This window comes from Furipterus horrens, unplaced genomic scaffold (assembly GCF_987537825.1).
Source record: "Furipterus horrens unplaced genomic scaffold, mFurHor1.1.pri manual_scaffold_17, whole genome shotgun sequence".
NCBI classification, from domain to species: domain Eukaryota; kingdom Metazoa; phylum Chordata; class Mammalia; order Chiroptera; family Furipteridae; genus Furipterus; species Furipterus horrens.
This window is the reverse complement of record NW_028327187.1, coordinates 24,307,996-24,326,785: the sequence shown is the minus strand read 5'-3', so window position 1 is coordinate 24,326,785 and position 18,790 is coordinate 24,307,996. Positions and strand designations below refer to the sequence as shown.

The following is an 18,790-nucleotide window of genomic DNA, read 5'->3' as shown; positions in this document are numbered from 1 at the left end:
ACTTTAGGCACAGACCCACAGACTACAGAGAGGCAGAAAGTCTGCTGGGCATTTTGATGTGAACCAGAAAGCCACTCCAAGCCCTGCCCCCATTTTTACATGAATCAAAATGCTAGGGTTGAACTATGCAGGTTTGGAATTGAATTCAGAGAATTGCTTAGCTCACTGCTGGATGCCCAAGGATACCCACCTATAAATTCATCAGGATTTGTACATGTCAACGATTCTGTATTCATTGCATTCAAGTAAGCATTTGAGATCAATAACTACATAAAATCTTACAGGTAATTTTGCTAGTAATTCCCTTCATCCCAACAGATAGCCAAATGTGCCCCAACACAGTGAAAAACCACATGGTAAATTCATTTTCTTCATTTTATGCAAAGTCTTTTAAAATAACTGTAATCAGAAATCTAAGGTATTTCTGTACACCAACAATAAAATATCAGAGACAGAGACAGAAAAGAAAATACCATTTACTATAGCAACAAGAAAAATAAAGTACCTAGGAGTAAACTTAACCAAAGAGATAAAAGACCTGTACTCTGAAAATTACATAACATTGAAGCAAGAAATTAAGGAAGACACAAATAAATGGAAGCAAATACCATGTTCTTGGATGGGAAGAATCAACATCACCAAAATGGCCATACTACCCAAAGCAATTTACAGATTCAATGCAGTCTCTATTAAAATACCAATGACATATTTCACAGACCTAGAACAAATACTCCATAAATTCATATGGAACCAAAAAAGACCCCGAATAGCAAAAGCAATCTTGAGACCGAAGAACAAAGCAGGAGGAATCACAACACCAGATATCAAACAATACTACAAAGCCACTGTGATCAAAACAGTCTGGTACTGGCATAAGAACAGACATATAGATCAGTGGAACAGAATAGAGAGTCCAGAAATAAACCCAGGCCTCTATGGTCAACTAATATTTGATAAAGGAGGAAGGAACATAAGATGGAGTGAGAAGAGCCTCTTTAACAAATGGTGCTGGGAGAACTGGACACGGACTTGCAAAAAAATGAAATTAGACCACCAACTTACACCACACATGAGAATAAACTCAAGATGGATCAAAGACTTAAATGTAAGCCATGACACCATAAAAGTCCTAGAGGAAAAGAGAGGCAGGTAAATTTCAGATATCTCACGTAACAATATCTTCACAGATACATCTCCTAAGGCAAGAGAAATAAAGGAAAAAATAAACAAATGGGATTACATCAAACTAAAGAGTTTCTGCTCAGCAAAAGAAAACATCCGCAAGATGAAAAGGAAACCAACCATATGGGAAAACATATTTGCCAATGACATCACAGACAGGGGACTGATTTCCAAAATATATAAAGAGCTGATACGACTCAACATCAAGAAAACAAAGAACCCAATTAAAAAATGGGCAAAGGACCTGAACAAACACTTCTCCAAAGATGACATACAGAAGGTCCATAGACACATGAAAAAATGCTCAACATCATTAGCCATCAGGGAGATGCAAATAAAAACCACAATGAGATACCATTTTACCCAGGCAGAATGGCCATCATCAACAAATCAACAAACAACAAGTGCTGGTGAGGATGTGGAGAAACGGGAACCCTACTGCACTGTTGGTGGGAATGCAGACTGGTGCAGCCACTGTGGAAAACAGTATGGAATTTCCTCAAAAAACTAAAAATGGAACTGCCTTTTGAACCAGAGATTCCCTGCTAGGAATCAAAAAATCCTAAAACACTAATTCAAAAGAACTTATGCACCCCTATGTTCATAGCAGCACTGTTTACAATAGCTAAGTGCTGGAAACAGCCTAAGTGCCCATCTGTAGATGAGTGGATCAAAAAACTGTGGTACATTTACACAATGGAATACTATGTAGCAGAAAGAAAGAAGGAACTCCTGCCATTTGCGACAACATGGATGGAACTAGAGAGAATTATGCTTAGTGAAATAAGCCAGGCAAAGAAAGAAAAATACCATATGATATCACCCAATACAGTAAACTAAAGAACAACACAAACAAACAAACTAAATTGAACAAAGAGCAGAATAGCAGTCAATGGGGGGGGGTTGAGAAGGGGGATAAGTAAAGGAAGGGTTTAGTCAAGAAACATGTATAAATGACTCATGGACATGGACAACGGGGAGGGATATGATTGTGGGAGAAGGGGTGTGCTGGGTGGGGGAGAGCAATGGGGGAAAAATGGGACAACTGCAATTGAAATACCAAAAAATTAAAAAATAAAAAAATAAAAATAAATTTCTATTTCAAAAGTAATAAAATAAAATAACTGTAATCAAAAGTGATGCTAACAATAAGAGCTACTTTTTCAAATTTTTAAAATAAAATACAGTTGAAATACATTATTATATTAGTTTCAGGTATACAACACAGTGATTTGACATTTATATCCCTTACAATGTGATCACCATGGTAATTCTAGTAACCACCTGTCACTGTGCAAAGTTATTATACTATTGACATATTCCCTGTGCTGTAGACTACATACCCATGACTTATGTATTTTATATTTGGAAGTCTATACCTCAAAACGGGCTGTTTAAGCTCTTGGCTCCCCTCTCCAACTGTGTAGAAGTAATGTAATCCATGGAGATATCTTGAAATCACTAAAATATAGGGGAGGTAGAAACTTTAGAAATCATATCCAAACACCCAAGCATTATCTAAACCTAATGGTCCTTTTGATCCAAATGAAATTCCCAGTGAGTTGGTGGTGGTGGGAGTCCCACCATTCCCTCCTTCCAACCTCTCTGAGTTGTATAGCCACATTTATGGAACCAGCTCATCAACTGTACCAACCCATAAAAACATCAATTACTCCCTGTGTTGACCAGTTATAACCAATACATAATGGTAAATGTTGTTTCTTTTAAAAAATGAGAAGATATTAAAACTTAGATCACTTGGACTAAGAGAAGCTATTATGGCTTATTTGGGCATACAGATGAAATAAATTTTCTGTTTATAATTAGCAACACTTGGACAGATCACTTCCTGACTTATTCTGGATGTACTTGAAAATAAACACACTACAGGGTAAAGATGAGAGTAGGGTCTGTAGAGAGAAAAGAAACGAAATGCATTATTTAAATAATAAGCAGTCGTTACTTAAAAAAATTATCCACAATCTTGTCTGGTTGACATCTCTCTCCATGGAAGAAGAGTTTGTGGAATGAATACTGCATCAAGGAATGCACAAATATATCAGTTCTATTCGGAAAACACCCTCATTACAGTATAGCAAGTTTCTAGAGAACAGTCTGAAAAACCCTACTTGGTATAATTCGGTTGGCAGTTCTGTCACTTTCTACTGTTATCATTTTCAGTACATCTTAAGTCTACCATTAGCATGCAAGACCCCATTTTATCTGTCCCACATGCCTGCATGGTGCCTAGCATATAATTGGGGCTCAAAGCAATTTTTGCAACTGCTTAGTAACTTGCCCCCAACAGGCACGGGTCACACAGTTGACTGCCAAGATAGAACTTGAGCTTCCTGCTGTTCATAAAGGCAGCCCCATTTCTTTTTCTGCTCTTCCTCATTAGGCAAGGACTGCAATTTGACAACACCATATCCTTGGTGACCTTTAAGGAGTTCGCTCAGAACAGAGGCTGAAACAGGCCTTGTCCTTAATGGAGACCCAAACCCACAGCAGGCTGAGACTTTGAAGCCAAAAATGCATTGCAGGCCTCAGACAATCCATTTTGGAGAGTAGGCAAAAGCCCAAACACCACCTGTTTTCAATATGAATGTCTCCATTACCAAACACATATTTTTATTTAGGCCTCAAATTAGGTCGAATGCTGAACCAGCCAGCCTCCAAGTCCCCACCAGTCCAGCCCTCCCCAGAGCAGGGTTCTGCCTGTATAATCAGCTTGCCTAGGCCATGATGGTCTGGCTGGCGTCCAGTCATGATGCCCTCAAATCTGAGTGCTCACTCAGCTTATCTGCTATCCACATAGCCGGCCACCCGACAAGTCTCGCCATGTCACCTGACAGGCTCCTACTTGTTATTAAAGCAGTGAATGGGATGAGCCATGCCTTCCCTCAGGGGAACAGCCAAAAGTGTAAACTAAATGGAAAACATCTTCCTCTTGGCCCGTCATAACAAGGTTCTGGAGACCATCTCAGTGGCACGTTCTCCTAAGCATGTGAAACAGTTCAGCAGCTGGCATTTTTCAGAGCTAATGAGTGATTTGGGAAACTTGGAAACAGCCTCCTGCACCCTGCCCTTCCCCTCTGCCCTTGCCTCAGATTGCTAAATGACAATATCATTGTTTTGGCTGAAAACTTTACTCCCTGTCAAAAAATGCAGATAATCCAGGAGGGAAAGTACACCATAAGTTTCTGGGGCTTGGGAAGTAGGAGATAGGGACAGGCTAAAACCTGGGATGCTGAGGGGGCCTGGAATAAACTTGGTTCTTCTCACATTTTTCCCTCAGAGTTTTAGAATCTGTAAGTGGGAGTTCACACAGACTGCGGCTCTGATTGGTCTGAGCTTGCCAGTAGTGACTGCTGGAGAAGTATGTCATGAGTGACAGGATGAAAGAGCCCAACCTTTAAGGAAGCTGGATAAGAGCTAAGGAGGCTTACCACCGGGCTGATAGGACTTTCCAATGCAGCCTCGCATCAGCCACTCTGTTCATACAGTCACAAAACTGATGGTTTTCAACAAAAGAGCAGAACTTGCACTTCCAAAGAGTGCTGGCTCCTTCCAAGTTCACAAGTTCCTTCTGAGCCATTGACTAGCTCCAGCAATATTGTCACACTTGTGTGACTTAAAGCGCTGTTTATGTGACCTGCCTTTGGGATCCATTTCAGAGTCATGTGAGAAAATTCCTCTCCTTTTGTAACAGAACCCCTGGGCTGCTTCTATTGAAACAGAACCCATGGGCTGTTTAGTTAGGGGCCCGACTGCCCACCGCCAGAATCATAACTCTCAATACCAGAGTTTGGTGAAAAGAAAAAAAAAATTGTTTATTTACACATAGTCCTGCCTCCCCCTCCCAGACCTGGCCAGTCTTAGGAAAGTCAGAAACACCGTTTCCCTACTTCCTAGGCACAGTTCAGCTTTACCAGTAGCTGCCAATCACTCAGTTCTGATTGGGGAGGTCCTTTCTGTGCTGTGGTGCCCTCCAGCTCTCAATGCAGAACCGTCTGGATTCTCAGCCTCCTTGTAACCTGCCGTCTTCCTGCAAACTGCGTGGATCTCCTCTCCTTCTCAAAACCCCCTGGTGAGAGCTTCTTCTTTAAGCAGCCTGGAGGCCCCTTCTCCAAGCCACATGGAGGGAGCCCACAAGAGCCAGAGAGTGAGGGTGTGAGGGCCAGAGAGAGCCTGAGAGAGCCTGAGAGAGAGAGCCTCCTAGAGCCAGAGCCAGCCCAAAATGTCCACAGCTGCTCTCTTCCTCCCTGCCTCCTCTCCCTCCCTGACTGCGTCCTCTCACGCAGTGGGCGTTGCAAACAGTTCTGACCATTCACAGAACCCAACGTAGGCTCTGTCTGCTTCTTCCTACCAGCCCACAGTCCAAGATCTCTCCCATCTTCCTGAGTCTCGGAAGTAAAGCAGATCTTTGCAACAATGTATCCAGCCACTAGCTCCAGGCATGCAAGGGCATCCTGAAAGCTGCTTCCTGCTCCCTGTCTCCCAGCCGCAAACTCTGGGGTTTGTTTTTGGACTCCCCTGTTTCTATAACACTTTCCTAATACATCTCAAATCATATTTCATTCCCTGAGACTGAGGGAATCACATGAGAACCTGGCTTCTTGGTACCTATATTACATGCAAAAGGATCTGGTTGGTGACAGAACCCTTTGGCCAGTGTTTCAGACTTGGTTTATTCTCATGTATGGCTATTTAAAAAAAATTATATACATCAGAAGCAGGAGATACACTCCAATGTGGGGGTGACTCCAAGTGTGTTGCGGGCCAGTAAGGCGTTCCCTGCTAAGTTGCACCGGCAATGGCTAACTTCTTGAGGGAACAACCTGCCTAAAAAGACACCATTGGAAAAATGAGGGCGAGTCTGTTAAAGAAGAATAAAGGCCAAGTGTAGCTATTAGGAAGTGGGAGCAATTTTCTGAAGGGTGATTTCCTAGACTATGCTGCCCTCTTGGCCATGGCTAGAAAAGCACGAATCTGCATTAGCCATAATTCTACAAAGCCAGAACCAAATCCAAGTCTCCTGTCTAAACATGGGGTAGCCAGGCCCAAAGAAGGGAAATGGAGATGAGGGTAGAGGTGCTGCAAGGATAGTGGCTTCAGAGTTGTCGGTGGAGAAGGGGAAGATGAATCAGGAAAGTGGTGAAAAGAAGGGGTGACATTATAGATGAGATCAACCTTGAAATGAAAATTAAAATCATGTATCTGATCAATCAAAAAACAATCTGCTAATTCAGGCATACTTACAGTCACTCTTCCCAGTTGGTAATAGAAGAAAGGCTTTCCATGGCATCATACTGAGATTTGAAAGTGATTGACTGGTCTCTAGGATTCTGGTGAACCTGAGCAGCTCCTTTTGGTCTGGTCAGGCAGTGGTTATCCTCATAAAGAAGAATAGTGTGAATGGTCCCTGGATATCTACCCTAGGTCCTTCCTGGAATACTGCCTCTAATCCTCACCTACTGCAGCACAATAGTCAATGCAATCAATCCCCTGAACTCTTTTTGCCAAGGTGAGAGCCATTGGTATTCCCCATTTATCTGCATTCATGTGAACATACCAAATACACCATCCCACTGTGTGAGGTGGCACCAGGGAAATGATTCCCTCCTCCCACAGGGAAAACCAGGAATTCAGCTAAGCTTCTCCAATCTAACTGAAGAAGGAGCAAGGTGGGGCCCACATACAATGACTACTGTCAAAGTTAATCCTGCAAGGCATTTTCCCCCAAAATGTTAGTTGTTAGGCTATGCTATGGTCTAATCTCTTGCTAAAAGTTAAATCCTTGAAACTAAAAATGGGTTTGAATTATGAAAAATATCTAAAGACCTTAACACAGACAAGTGAAAATTTCCCAGAGTTATTTGGTTTTTTTTTTTTTTGTTTGTTTGTTTTTTAAGTATCTCTTGGCAACACATATAAATCTACAAGGAAATTTTAGTTAGAAACATCTGAAAACTTCCATTTCCAGTGGAAACACTGACAACAACTTCAAAGGCTCTGCCACCTAATCACTGAGCAAACAGTACATGTGTGTACACTTTGGAGTTGGCAGAGAATCCTTTCTAATATTTAGAGCTGCCTGCAGATAGAAAACCATCATAAGTAGTGAGAGCTCTGTCACTGGAAGTGTTTAAACAGTGGTTGGGCAACCACTTGGCAGGACTATTGTCGAGGATACTCAGTCATCAAGGATTCAGTATTGACCTGGATGACTTTTAAGGGCCTGTGGGAATTGAGTTGAGCTGGTATATGTCTAGAAGATGATGAATTGATTTTTGTGTAGCTCTACATTCTGAAATCCTTGAAGTTCAATGAAATTCCCTATTCCTTCCAAAGCTGCTGATGGCTAAGGCACTAATACAGGGCTCCACTTCTCCCTCTCAGATGTAGCAACAGTGCCCTGTACTCCTACTCATGTTACCCTCTGGTACTACACACGGGCAGCCAACCTAGTTGTTTGCCCACCCAATAGCCATTCCTCCCTTCTTACTTGTCAGTCATCCCTTTTTCTGTTCAGTGTCCATCCTCCTCTCTGCAACCACATCTTTTATATAGGACTGGACTCAGACCAGGGCATAAACCTTGGTTAGCTTTTATATTCAACAGCTTAGGGCGTGTGAGCTACTCTAGACAATGAGAGGTGAGGAGATGTTTGCTAGAAGAGGGTGCCTTCTAGAAAAGACTTCTTAGCTCTTCAAAAGAGACCTGAGGAAAGAAATAGTCTCTTATTGCTACCAACAGAAGGTGGTGTGTGAAGATGTATTATTACTACAACTGTTACAGCCACTGTTTAAGCTTTATTTAGGCTTTACAGCCATCTTTCAAACATGAGGGAAGCTATCGAACATGCTAAAGTTGGAAAAGTTGAAAAATGGGAAGAATCTGGATCCTTGATAATAAAATTGAGGAATAACCATCCCTGGAGCTTTCCTACACCATTGCTTCTTGTTATAATATAATATGATATAATATAATAAAATATGCCCCTTCTTTTGTTTATATGATTTTTAGTTGAATTTCTCTTTACTTGGAGCCATGAGCATCTTAACTACCACAGTCTTTGATGGGATCTTGGCCTCTCAACACATTATAGAGATGCGGTGAAACCAGTCTTTTCATTCATTTCACCTGGTCCACAATATAGAAAAGACATATGAGGGGAGTATTCAGGACCTCCTTTTATGCCCAACAATGGTCTATAAGCATCCTCATACCTTGTATCCTTCCTCAAGCTTCCCTTTTGGTGTGATCACGCTCAGGCAACTCCTTGATACCTTATAAAATGAGAACTCTATTGGATCCAGCTCACTGGCTCTCCGCACATGCCTGGCCTTTTCTGGAGTCTTGAGTGTGGTGGACAGAGCTTGGGTTCCATTTAGGAATACTGAAGCCTAACCTGTCAGTGTGACAGGATGACTGTAGTTTAAAGCAAGTTGTCTGATTATTTTCTCCCCAGTATTTCTCTGGAGGTAATTCTGCCTGCCTGCCCAACCAGGCTGTATGCCCTGCATCAAAGGTAAGACTCAAAATCCCTTTACTTAGGCCAATAATTCTCAGAGTGTGGCCTCCAGACCAGCAGCATCAACATCACCTTGGAGTTTGACTGAATCTGAAATTCTGGGGGTGGAGCCTGGTCGCCTGTGATTTACCAATCCTTCCAGGAAATTCTAAAACCCGTCAAACTAGAGAACCACTGCTCTAGACTTTGGCTACTGCCATGACTGGTAACTGAGGGTGGAGGAGCTTCCCAGGGCTCTAAACTTGATTATTCTATACTGTGAGGACCTCATCTCACTATGTACTTATACTTTCATTGCTGTGACTATGTGATTATCCATTTCCCTCATTAGTGGTGAGGTCCACCAGAGGGAACACCAAGTGTATTTTGCTTTGTTATTGTATCCCCAGTGCCCAGCACAATGCCTGGCACATAGTATGTACTCCCTCAATGTTTGTGTAATGAGTGAAGAAGGGCCCTTATGGGCCACATAAATTACTGGGTGGCATATTTTGCTCCATACAAAAGCCAGGAAATTCCTAAGGTAATTATCTAGTGAAGATGTTCAAATTGTCGTGCTTTCTGTTTGTTGATTTTCATGTTTTCCCAACTTGAAGTCAGGATTGAAGACAAGTTCAAATTACTCAGGGATATGACTTCCATTGAGCAAGCTCTTGCTAAAATGCCACAGGTATTGGCTACTGTTCATTACAGGTTATGTCTTGAACTATACTTTCCTTTATTCACTTGTGCCAGAGCCTTGACTCTGCAGAACACTACAGTGCCTGGGGCCAGTCTAAGAAGAAACATGCAAATTGCCTAAAAGGTCCTTAGCATTTTGTTGACTTCAGTCCACCCCTACTCAATCCCTGCCCTTCCAAGACCCCTTTGGATATTCAGGGGAAAAACAGATGGAAATTTGACACTTGGAAACACTTCTGCATAGCATTATCCCTCTCCCTGTCAACTCTGGAACCAGAGAAGCTGCTGTTTTACTATGTGACCAGGAGAGCAGAGCTTTGATTTGCAAAGGAAATGGCAACTCCCCAGGAATATAGAGACTGAAGGAAAATTGGCAAGCCAGGTGGGGTAGGTGAGTTGGGGGATGCGCTATCAAAGGGATGGAGTGGTGCACACCTGAGTGTTCTGCCCACCTGCCTCCTAGACAAGAGGCTTAGTGTGTGGAATTTTCCTCCCCAAGCTGCATTAGTAGAGAAAAATTAAAAGAGTTATGGTTTAAGAATGGAGGACAGTGAATGGGCAGGCAGGTAAAGAGACCATTTGGAGCTTCTCCAATTTTGAACCCTTAAATCAGAATATGTCATTTTTAGAGATTTAGAATCTTTTCTGGACAGGAAGAACCGAGCTTTACACTCTCATTTGCTCATTTTCAATAAAACTTGGTCCATGAGTCTTTGATCTAAGGACAGCCTTCCTGCTCTCACTTGGCAGTGGCAGATATAGAGGCAAGCTCCACTCTAAATGTGTAGCCCACAGAGAGGGCTCCAAGAGTGCAGATGGGAGCAGTGTCCATCCCACAGTCACTGCAGCAGAAGCTTCTTTCTGCCCAGGCTCCAACCTGTGCCCGTTACCAGAGGTGGGGCTCAGTGGCCAGGCCTCAGAAACACAATCATCCCTCACCCAGGGATCTAAGTTAACAGGATGCCTGGTGACTAAAGCCCTGTGATGGAACAGTTCATGGCACCCTGGTCTCCTAGAAAGGCACTCCTTACTTTGGAACACCATTGTGATTTCTAGCTTCCAAAACCCAGGTGCGTGCATCTTCCCAGTATTTCCTCATAAGCACTTTTTGCAGCGGAAAGGGTAGGGACTGATTTCTTAAGTAAGAGAAAATCCCAGAAAGAAGTCAAGCAGCTGCTTTGTAGTTTTCAAACTGTGATGTAGGTAACATGACATAAGTCAACTGCACCAGCAGGCAGCCAGCAGATGGAGGTTTGGTCCCTTCTAACTCCCTCATCACAGTAGATACTCCTTAACTTGATATATATTTGGACCACTCATCTCACTAGCTGGCTGTCTCATGCTTGAAGAGGTTTTTCAACACCCCTGTAATCCCAGGTCCCCATAGGATGGTGTCTGGGGAACCAGGCTCCAGGCATCCTTTTGTGTTTCTCTCCGGGGTCAGGAAGCCAGAGCAGAGTAGAGTGGCCTGAGATGCCTGGGGGTGGGGCTGTGCAGGTGAGCTGGAAGCAATGTTTGAAGAAATTTGAAGAAAATATGTGCAAGTGGCTCTCAGAATTCAAGAGCATGGTGGAGTGGAAGGCTGGGAGGACCACTTTGAATGCATCCGACTGCCTTATGAGTGTGGATGTCTCATAAGTACCTCCTCTGTGGAACTGGATTTTGTTCACCAGAAAGCTCCAAATCAAGATCATTTAGAGGAAGCTAGAATGTATAGGGTTTAAGTGGAGCTGAATGCCTTCAGTTTGCACAGTACAGTGCACATTGTTGACCCAAGGGCAAACCCATCCAGTTAATGCTGCATACTTCTACTTAGTTCATCTTCTTTATACACGCTGGGCATCATGTCAAGTCCTATTCATGAATTTGCATTAGATAGTGCTGACTTGAATTTTAAACAGCCTTGCCTTGCTTTTGAGGGCTTCATACACTAATCCTACCCTTCCCTAGTCTTGTAGTGGCAAACTTATCCCCTCTGCTTTTGACAAGTTTCCTTTCCGCCACTTCACTACCCACACTTATCCCATTACCATCCCTGGACATTGCATTCCACCTCCCTGCCCTTACTCCTGAAGCAACCTATAACACCCAGAGTACAAAGGACCAATGATGAGTCCTTCCCATGAGGAGAATTCTCTCTCCTCCCCTCCTGGCAAAGCAAGGTAGAGCTCTGCTTGGAAGGCACCCTGACCATTGCAGCATTCACCATTCTCCTCTGACCTACAGATCAGCTAACACCTATGTATTCACTAACGTTTCCTGGGTGAGCATTGTCTCCCCAGTGGAATTATGGGCTTCCTGAGGATGAGGACCCCATCTTCCTTACATCCTCACTCTTGTCCTCCCATGCAGAGATCAAGATTAAATGTGTCATAAATCATATTACTGCCTAAGATTCCAAGTGGTTTTGGAGGCCCACCCATCCAGAGCCAGAATGACTGCCATTAAAGACCTCTGGTAATCAAGGGCTGATCTTTCTAGGTACCTTGGAGTCTGTTTCAATAAAATAAAGACCTTCAAGTTCTTTGGTTGGCCTCAAATTACAGTTCTCCAAAGGGGAACTTGGTAAACAAATTATGCAATGTGGGCACACAAGGGTCCATCCAGTCCTGACTTGTGTGTAAGCCAATGGCTGAAGGGACAGTTTGAAGAATAATGTGTATCTTCAGATGCTATTTCATTTCCCCCATATCACTCTGACCCGCCTCCTGAGTCCAGGGCCTTTTTTTTTTTTTTTTTTTCACTATCAGCTGGTCACCATCAGCCTACAGCACCTTTCATTTAACCAATTATATAAGTCACTACCCTTTGACTAAGGTAGGACTCCTGCTTGCACAAAATGGATCATTTGTTACTTTAATTCTAAGAGGATAGTTTGCCTTTAGTTCTAGGAATTCACCATTCCCACAGCCCCCAATTGTGACGTTTTAATTACATTGCCTCTCAGCTTCAATCTTTGCAGACTAGTGAGACACCATTCGCCTTTCATTTTGAGGCAGAACCTTTGGTCCCTGCTGGTCTTAGATGTTTCTCTCTGAGCCTTTATCAAGGTTACGTATCAAGGTCAGACACAAGAGTCTGAGTACTCTTAGATCAAGACATTTCCATTTTTTTCCCAGCATATATTGCCTGATGCATTCTGGGACATGTGTTCAGGCAATAACCAACAAAAGCTCCTAGGTTCCTTTCCTGGGTAGAAAATGTCAGAATCTCTTGACCCTAAAGCACAGGTTTTTATCTTTCGGTGTTGTTGCCTTTTCTAATGTGCACTAGACCAGTCCAGCAAGAGAAAACTATTGTTATACATCTCGTTTACAGCAATGTCTGCTATTTCGGTTGTGTGTCCAATCTCTGACCCAGGTGTAATTTTAAGGTGAAATCTTGTCCAGGGCTCTTTAAGAAGCCCGTTATATTCACTGGGTCCCATTTATCCCAAGATGTATTTACCTCCTCACAAAACTCTATGAGATTAAGCAGGTATGAATTTTCCCCCATATAAGTCACAGTCTATTTCTCAACAGATTGTGTTTGCTTGAGTACTCAGCAAGTTGACCCTTCCCAACAATGCAGCTCCAGGGCACCTCCAGAGCTCTTGTACACAGGGTCATATGAGGCTGTCCTGGACAGGGTCACTTGATTCAGTATCAGCTCTTCCAGAAGTAGAGGAGGTGGCATCATCTCCATGAAGAATCATCTGTTCTCTTTCTGCATTCAAGTGCACTGAGCAAGGAGCCACTATGTGAGATCAGAAAACCTTTTCATATCTCCAGGTCCTTGACTCTTTCCCCTCATAATAAGGTAAGTCAAGTCAACCAGTGACAGGACATCTGACATGTGGTATGCCTGACAAACCTGTTCCTTACTAATGATTCAGACAACGTGGAATAAGGTGAAAAGGGCTAGGGGTAAGGGTAGGGTTAGGTTTAGGGTTAGGGAAAGTGGCACATAAATAGGCTCTGGCAGCAGATCAACTTCTGTTACAAATCTGTTTCTTGCACTTTTTTACCTGTCACCCCTTGGGCAAATGACCTAATTTTGAGTCCTTTCAGGCACGTGCAAACATGTAACAATCTCTGCGCTGCAGGATTGCAGGATAATCAACCTGGCCTAGTCTTACCGCCAGGTACACAGGTCTATTCCACCTCACCACTCAGTCAAGATGGCAGGTGAATAAGCACATAATTTTTAATTTACAGTAAATAGTATGTCCAAATAACTTTGTTGCTGCTGCCAAAACTTGTTGCAAAGTATTTAGAACTGAAGCTACAGAGTAGTAATTTTTCATTATATTTTAAAAGAAAAGTGAGAGCAAAGGCACTCAAGACCTTTAAAGGCAAGCGCAGTGAAAGAGGGTTGAGATCCTAATGTGTGTTAAGAAAATTACCAACTGACCATGATTATTTCTTTGTGGCTAACCTGGTACAAACTTCCCTGAGTAGTGAGTCACCAAGAATGCCATGTTATCACCAGTTTCAGCTTATTTATGGAGATGAATCAAAGCAAATCCCAGGCAGTGGTAAATCTAAAAAAAATCTATCTGGAATGCATTTTATATGTGCATGTGTGTATTTTTTCTTGGCAGGAGACTTACATTCCTAATTATGTTTCCCTTAGGCTATTGTTAAATTTAGTCTGTATTCCCCAAGAACATCCCACTGACAGCAGGGGGAAGGCAGCCCATAAGTGACAGTGTAAGGTCTACCTGTCCACCTGGGATTAAGTGTTTGAAACTGCACAAATAAATTTGTGTGTAGATATTATTGCGCATGTGCACACACATACAACTTCCAATCCTGCCATGTAAGAAACACAATAACACAGAGTGGCAAACAAGTTGTTGTAAAACTTCCCCAAAGCCCAGAGAACAAGACCATAAAACCCTTTAGAAAAGTACCCTGGGTCATCACTCTTGTGCTTTATCTTCATTGTTTAGGCACACCGTCAACTTTTACCTGGTAGGATTGATGCATGAAAACCTTTTTTCTTTCCAACAATCTGGTGCTCTTTCCAGAATTCCTAACATTCCGTTAAGAAACGTCAAAAGCAGAGTGAAAAGTGCGTTTAATTCCACACATGAACACTCATGCTGAGAAAGGGATTTCTGTAGATTTTACTGACTAATGCTGAACTTAGAAGTCTCTTCAAACACTGACGACTAAATATTCAACCTTACATGAAAACTGAACTTGTACAATTATTTACATATTGTAATGACTCTTACCATCAGACAGATAATTCATGCAATAACCCAGAAGATCTAGTTACAAATTTCCCTAATACTAATTTCATTTTTATCCTGTGTTGGCAGCTGATGCTGCTTCAAGGCATTTGGGATTGAGAAAACATTAAAAGTACTTTATTCTAATAGAATGAGTAAATTCCAGGGCACATTACCTTTGAACCATTTGTAAGCATTCACAGTGGTATTTATTTGCTGTGTTTTAAGAGGATCTTCCCAATTGATTTGGCAATGTCTTCTTCACTGGGGAAAATATGAAGACAAACTACCAAGAGTTAACCTTAACATGAACAGAGAGCATCCTAATTGTGCACTCTGAGATTATAGAACTATAAAGCCAAACTGCTTCTCAGCTGATTCAATGTTTGTTTCTTAAAAAATTGCCTAACCTGGGAAAAATGCAGTAAATATCCAAAATGTGGTATCCCTAGGAAGCCATACCTTTAAAATAGACATGTGTATCTTAAGAGACCCCTCCTCTACATACTCTAAGTTAAAATAAAACATTATAGGGAATAATACGCTACATTTCATGTTTTTAAAAAAGGTAAAAAAGAAAAATATTCATATTTGCTTGAATATGTATAAAGAAACTTTGGAAGAAGATATATATAAACAACTAATACGTTTATCAAGGATATGGGGATAACTGGGCAGATAGGCAGAATTAAAAGGGAAATGTTCTTCTCCTTCTCTCCCTCTCTCAACATATCACCTACTTGATACCTAAATTAAGACAATATTAAATAGCATTTACCTTACTGGTGGATTTGAATTTTTTATTACCATATGTAATCTTTTAGATATTTTTCACCTATATAAAAAAGATTTTTAGAAGAAAATATTAGGATTTGTAAAGTATATCACGGAATGCTGAGTTATGTTTTTTCAACTAAGATAGAAGAATTTCCTGGGGTGTTTTTTTGGTTTGTTTTTGTTTTCTTATTTCAAAAGAGAAAGTTGTATTTGGTAATCTGGCATTTGCTTGAGCGATCACATGTACAAACACACCTCTTGTAGTAGATACTGTTATTAACATACAACGCTTTAGCCATGCATATATTCTGCCAACACAACAAAGTAGAATGTTGTGCAGCATCATCTACACCTATTTTGATTTTATAATTACAAATGATAAATTTTACTTCATGTATTAACTGTTAAGATTTCTAATACTCAGGAACTAAATTTAAAAGATGCAAGTTTATTCTTTGTACTTTATCAAAATAATAGGTGCTAATTACTATTTTTGAAAGAAAATACAAATCTAAGAGTCACAAAATACATTTTCTTAAGGTAGAGGGTGGCTGAAGTGTTTGAAAGAAAAATAATTTTAAAGTGACTTCATAAAACACAAACCCTTCACATGCTATTAACTGGGGCTTTGGAAAAGTCAGTCTCCTAACATAGCTTTTATTCTACCTCATATTGTGAACTCTTAAGGTTTTAAAATATTCAACTTGCCTTTATTCTTTTTGGGGGTGGGGGTGCAGAGGAAGCCTGCCAGCTGGTTAAAAGCCAAGAGTTATCCAGTCAGACCTGAATGGAAAAATCTACGATTAGTTTATTTCATAGTTCAAGTTCAAAAGCAAGAGACAATTTAAATAATAAAAGAGTAACAAGAAAAAATGCAAAGAAAGAAAACAAATCAGTAAGAGTCCAGAAGAACCTTCAAGAATATTTAATTCGGAAAATGTTATTGGTTTAGAGAACTTGACTGAAAGAAAACAGCTGGGCAGAGTTCAAGGTTTTAAATTAAAAACAATCTAACAAGGTCTATGGGGATAACTCTTTGAGCCACATTTTGGAGACCAGATTCATTTCTACCAAGTAAAAGTAATAGCAGTCTAAGCTAAAAAGGAAATTCCTCACAACTGAGGTAGTTACTAAGTATCAGCACATTTTCCAAGTTCTCACAAGGCAGCTTAGCTATTTACAATCCATTTTTCCTCATACATAAATGGAGCGCCTTTTCAATTTTGTCTTCTGTGATTTGTTTTTAAAAAACCACTTATACACACCAGCCAGAATATGCCTATTTTATTAACATCATGCTTTAATAAATAACTGGCTACTTCTAATAAAATTAAGCCTCTGTTTACAACAGCCTCCAATATTCCATTTTTGACCATTCTGCAGAATTTGGTGTAAAAAGTTGAATGAAATGTAGACCCTGAGCTATCAAGTAATTACGTTTCAATATAAAAATAGAGAATTACTCTTACAACTGAAGATTGAACAATAACACAAACAACCTCTGTGGCTTTTAATTTCTGTAGAAATGATTGGGATCTTAATGGCTGTTTAAAGCAGGAAGAGACTTGCATAATTTTCTTCTTTTCTGAAGACTTTTGGAAACTCCTTTTAAAGTGATTTGTCACATTCTCATAGTTTTATGAGCTGTCATTTGGTAAGGACACAAGGAAAAGTTTCCTAAAGGGGCAAGGCAGTTGTTAGTCTTTGGCCTGGGACAGAAGATATGGTCTTTGAGAGTTCATCGACATGGCTAAGGGTCATTGCTAAGATGTATTCTTCTCAGCTCTACCTATTCCCACTCCCTCCCCTCCAAAAACACTAAGAACATATGAAAAGAAAATCTGAACATCCAGATATCCCCCAAGTGGGCTTCTTGGTTGATAGGGCAGCACACAGCTAGGAACCAGTTGAAAGTGCTTTGCCTTTCTGATCTGAGGGGACTGAGCAAAGAAAAAAAAAAAAGCACTCAAATAAGACACCTTAGCACTTCTTTAAAAAAACTGGGATCCCAAAATGAATGCAAATACAAATGCACAAAAACTTTGCTCAAGTGTTAATGCAATTACCTGAGCACTGGTTCTACCCACCCCAATTCTAACTAGCCTCTAAACAGCTCCTCTGTATGGCTGGGTTTGAAATCTCAAGCACTGTAACAACGGGTACCAAATGAGATAGTTTGGTCACTTATTTATGCCACTGGGATATTTATTCAAAGAGGGACAAGCATGGGCATGAAGGCCAGCACACAGTGGCTTGCTAACTTGCCTGGATAAAAACAAAACAGAAAACAAACAAAACCCACCACTAAACAAAGTGTGAACAGGTGACAATTGGGACATCCTGTATGGCCTTAGATATTTCTAGGGAAAATATATCAAGAATCTTCTAAATGGGTTACATGTTAAGTGGGTTCAAGAAATGAATCTATATGTGATCTTAATTTATGTAATTCAACTCAACCAAAATAGGTAATCTGCAGTCTCCTGAAGTCACCAGCTAGAAATGAAATAGAACATTCTTCTTGTATTGATGCTTGAATACAACCTAACAAGTGGATTAGAAACCCCCTACTGCCTTCACATTCTGTTGTAACTTAATAATAAAAAAGAAAATGACCTCCTCTTCTCTCCATATAAGGCAACTATAAAACAACAGGGATAAATGTAAATTTTACTGCTTGTTTGGGCTTTTTCTTTTAATAAGATAACGTGATAAATAAAACCTGCTTCTGTACAGCTATTTAATATTTCAGAAATACGTACATGTTACATGCCAAGAAAGAACCCTGGTTTTCTTGTAAGAAATAAGGTGAGCTCATTACTGAAGAGGGGAAAAAAAAAACCCACAAACAAAAACAAACAATAAAGAAAAACAATAAAGTGATAAAATCACAAATGCACAACTAACTACAGTTCTGTACCTATATTGCTAGCCACATTTAACATGATTCTGGGGAAGCAGGAACTTTATGTACAAGTCCCTTTTTTCCGCCAAACTGAATGAAAAAACAGGGTCAGAATTTTTTAAACCGGTGGCCACATAGTAAAAACTGTACATTGTTGTCCATTCACTTGAAAAACAGTCACTAGGATGGTATAAAAGTGATAACCGGTGCCTCATAACTTTTTGATGATGAACACATTTTCTCTAAGATTGAGAATTATCTCCACTCTCTCTGCATAACCAGAAACAAGATGCAGGAGGCAGTGAGGAGGTAGGGCTGTGCCCCAACATGGGCACCAGCGTGGCTGGCTTTATCACTGGCGCTCTTCCCAGAGTGGTCAGTTGCATTATATTCAAGCTCCGAAGGGCACTGCTGATACTCGCATCCACTTCCACTTCCTTCTCCACTGGTTTCATCATCTATTTAAAAGAAAAAAAAAAAAAAAACAGAA

The 18,790-nt window shown here is 40.8% G+C and overlaps 1 protein-coding gene across 1 annotated transcript in view; it reads right to left on the bottom strand.

Moving 5' to 3' along the window:
* Positions 1-16,305: 16,305 nt before the first annotated feature.
* GPC4 (glypican 4) overlaps positions 16,306-18,790 on the bottom strand; it is a 116,335-nt gene continuing 113,850 nt past the window's right edge. The window contains exon 9 of the mRNA XM_090264837.1: positions 16,306-18,758. Within this exon, the coding sequence (XP_090120963.1) occupies positions 18,556-18,758 (203 nt within the window). The 3' untranslated portion in view covers positions 16,306-18,555. The remainder of the gene's footprint in view (positions 18,759-18,790) is intronic.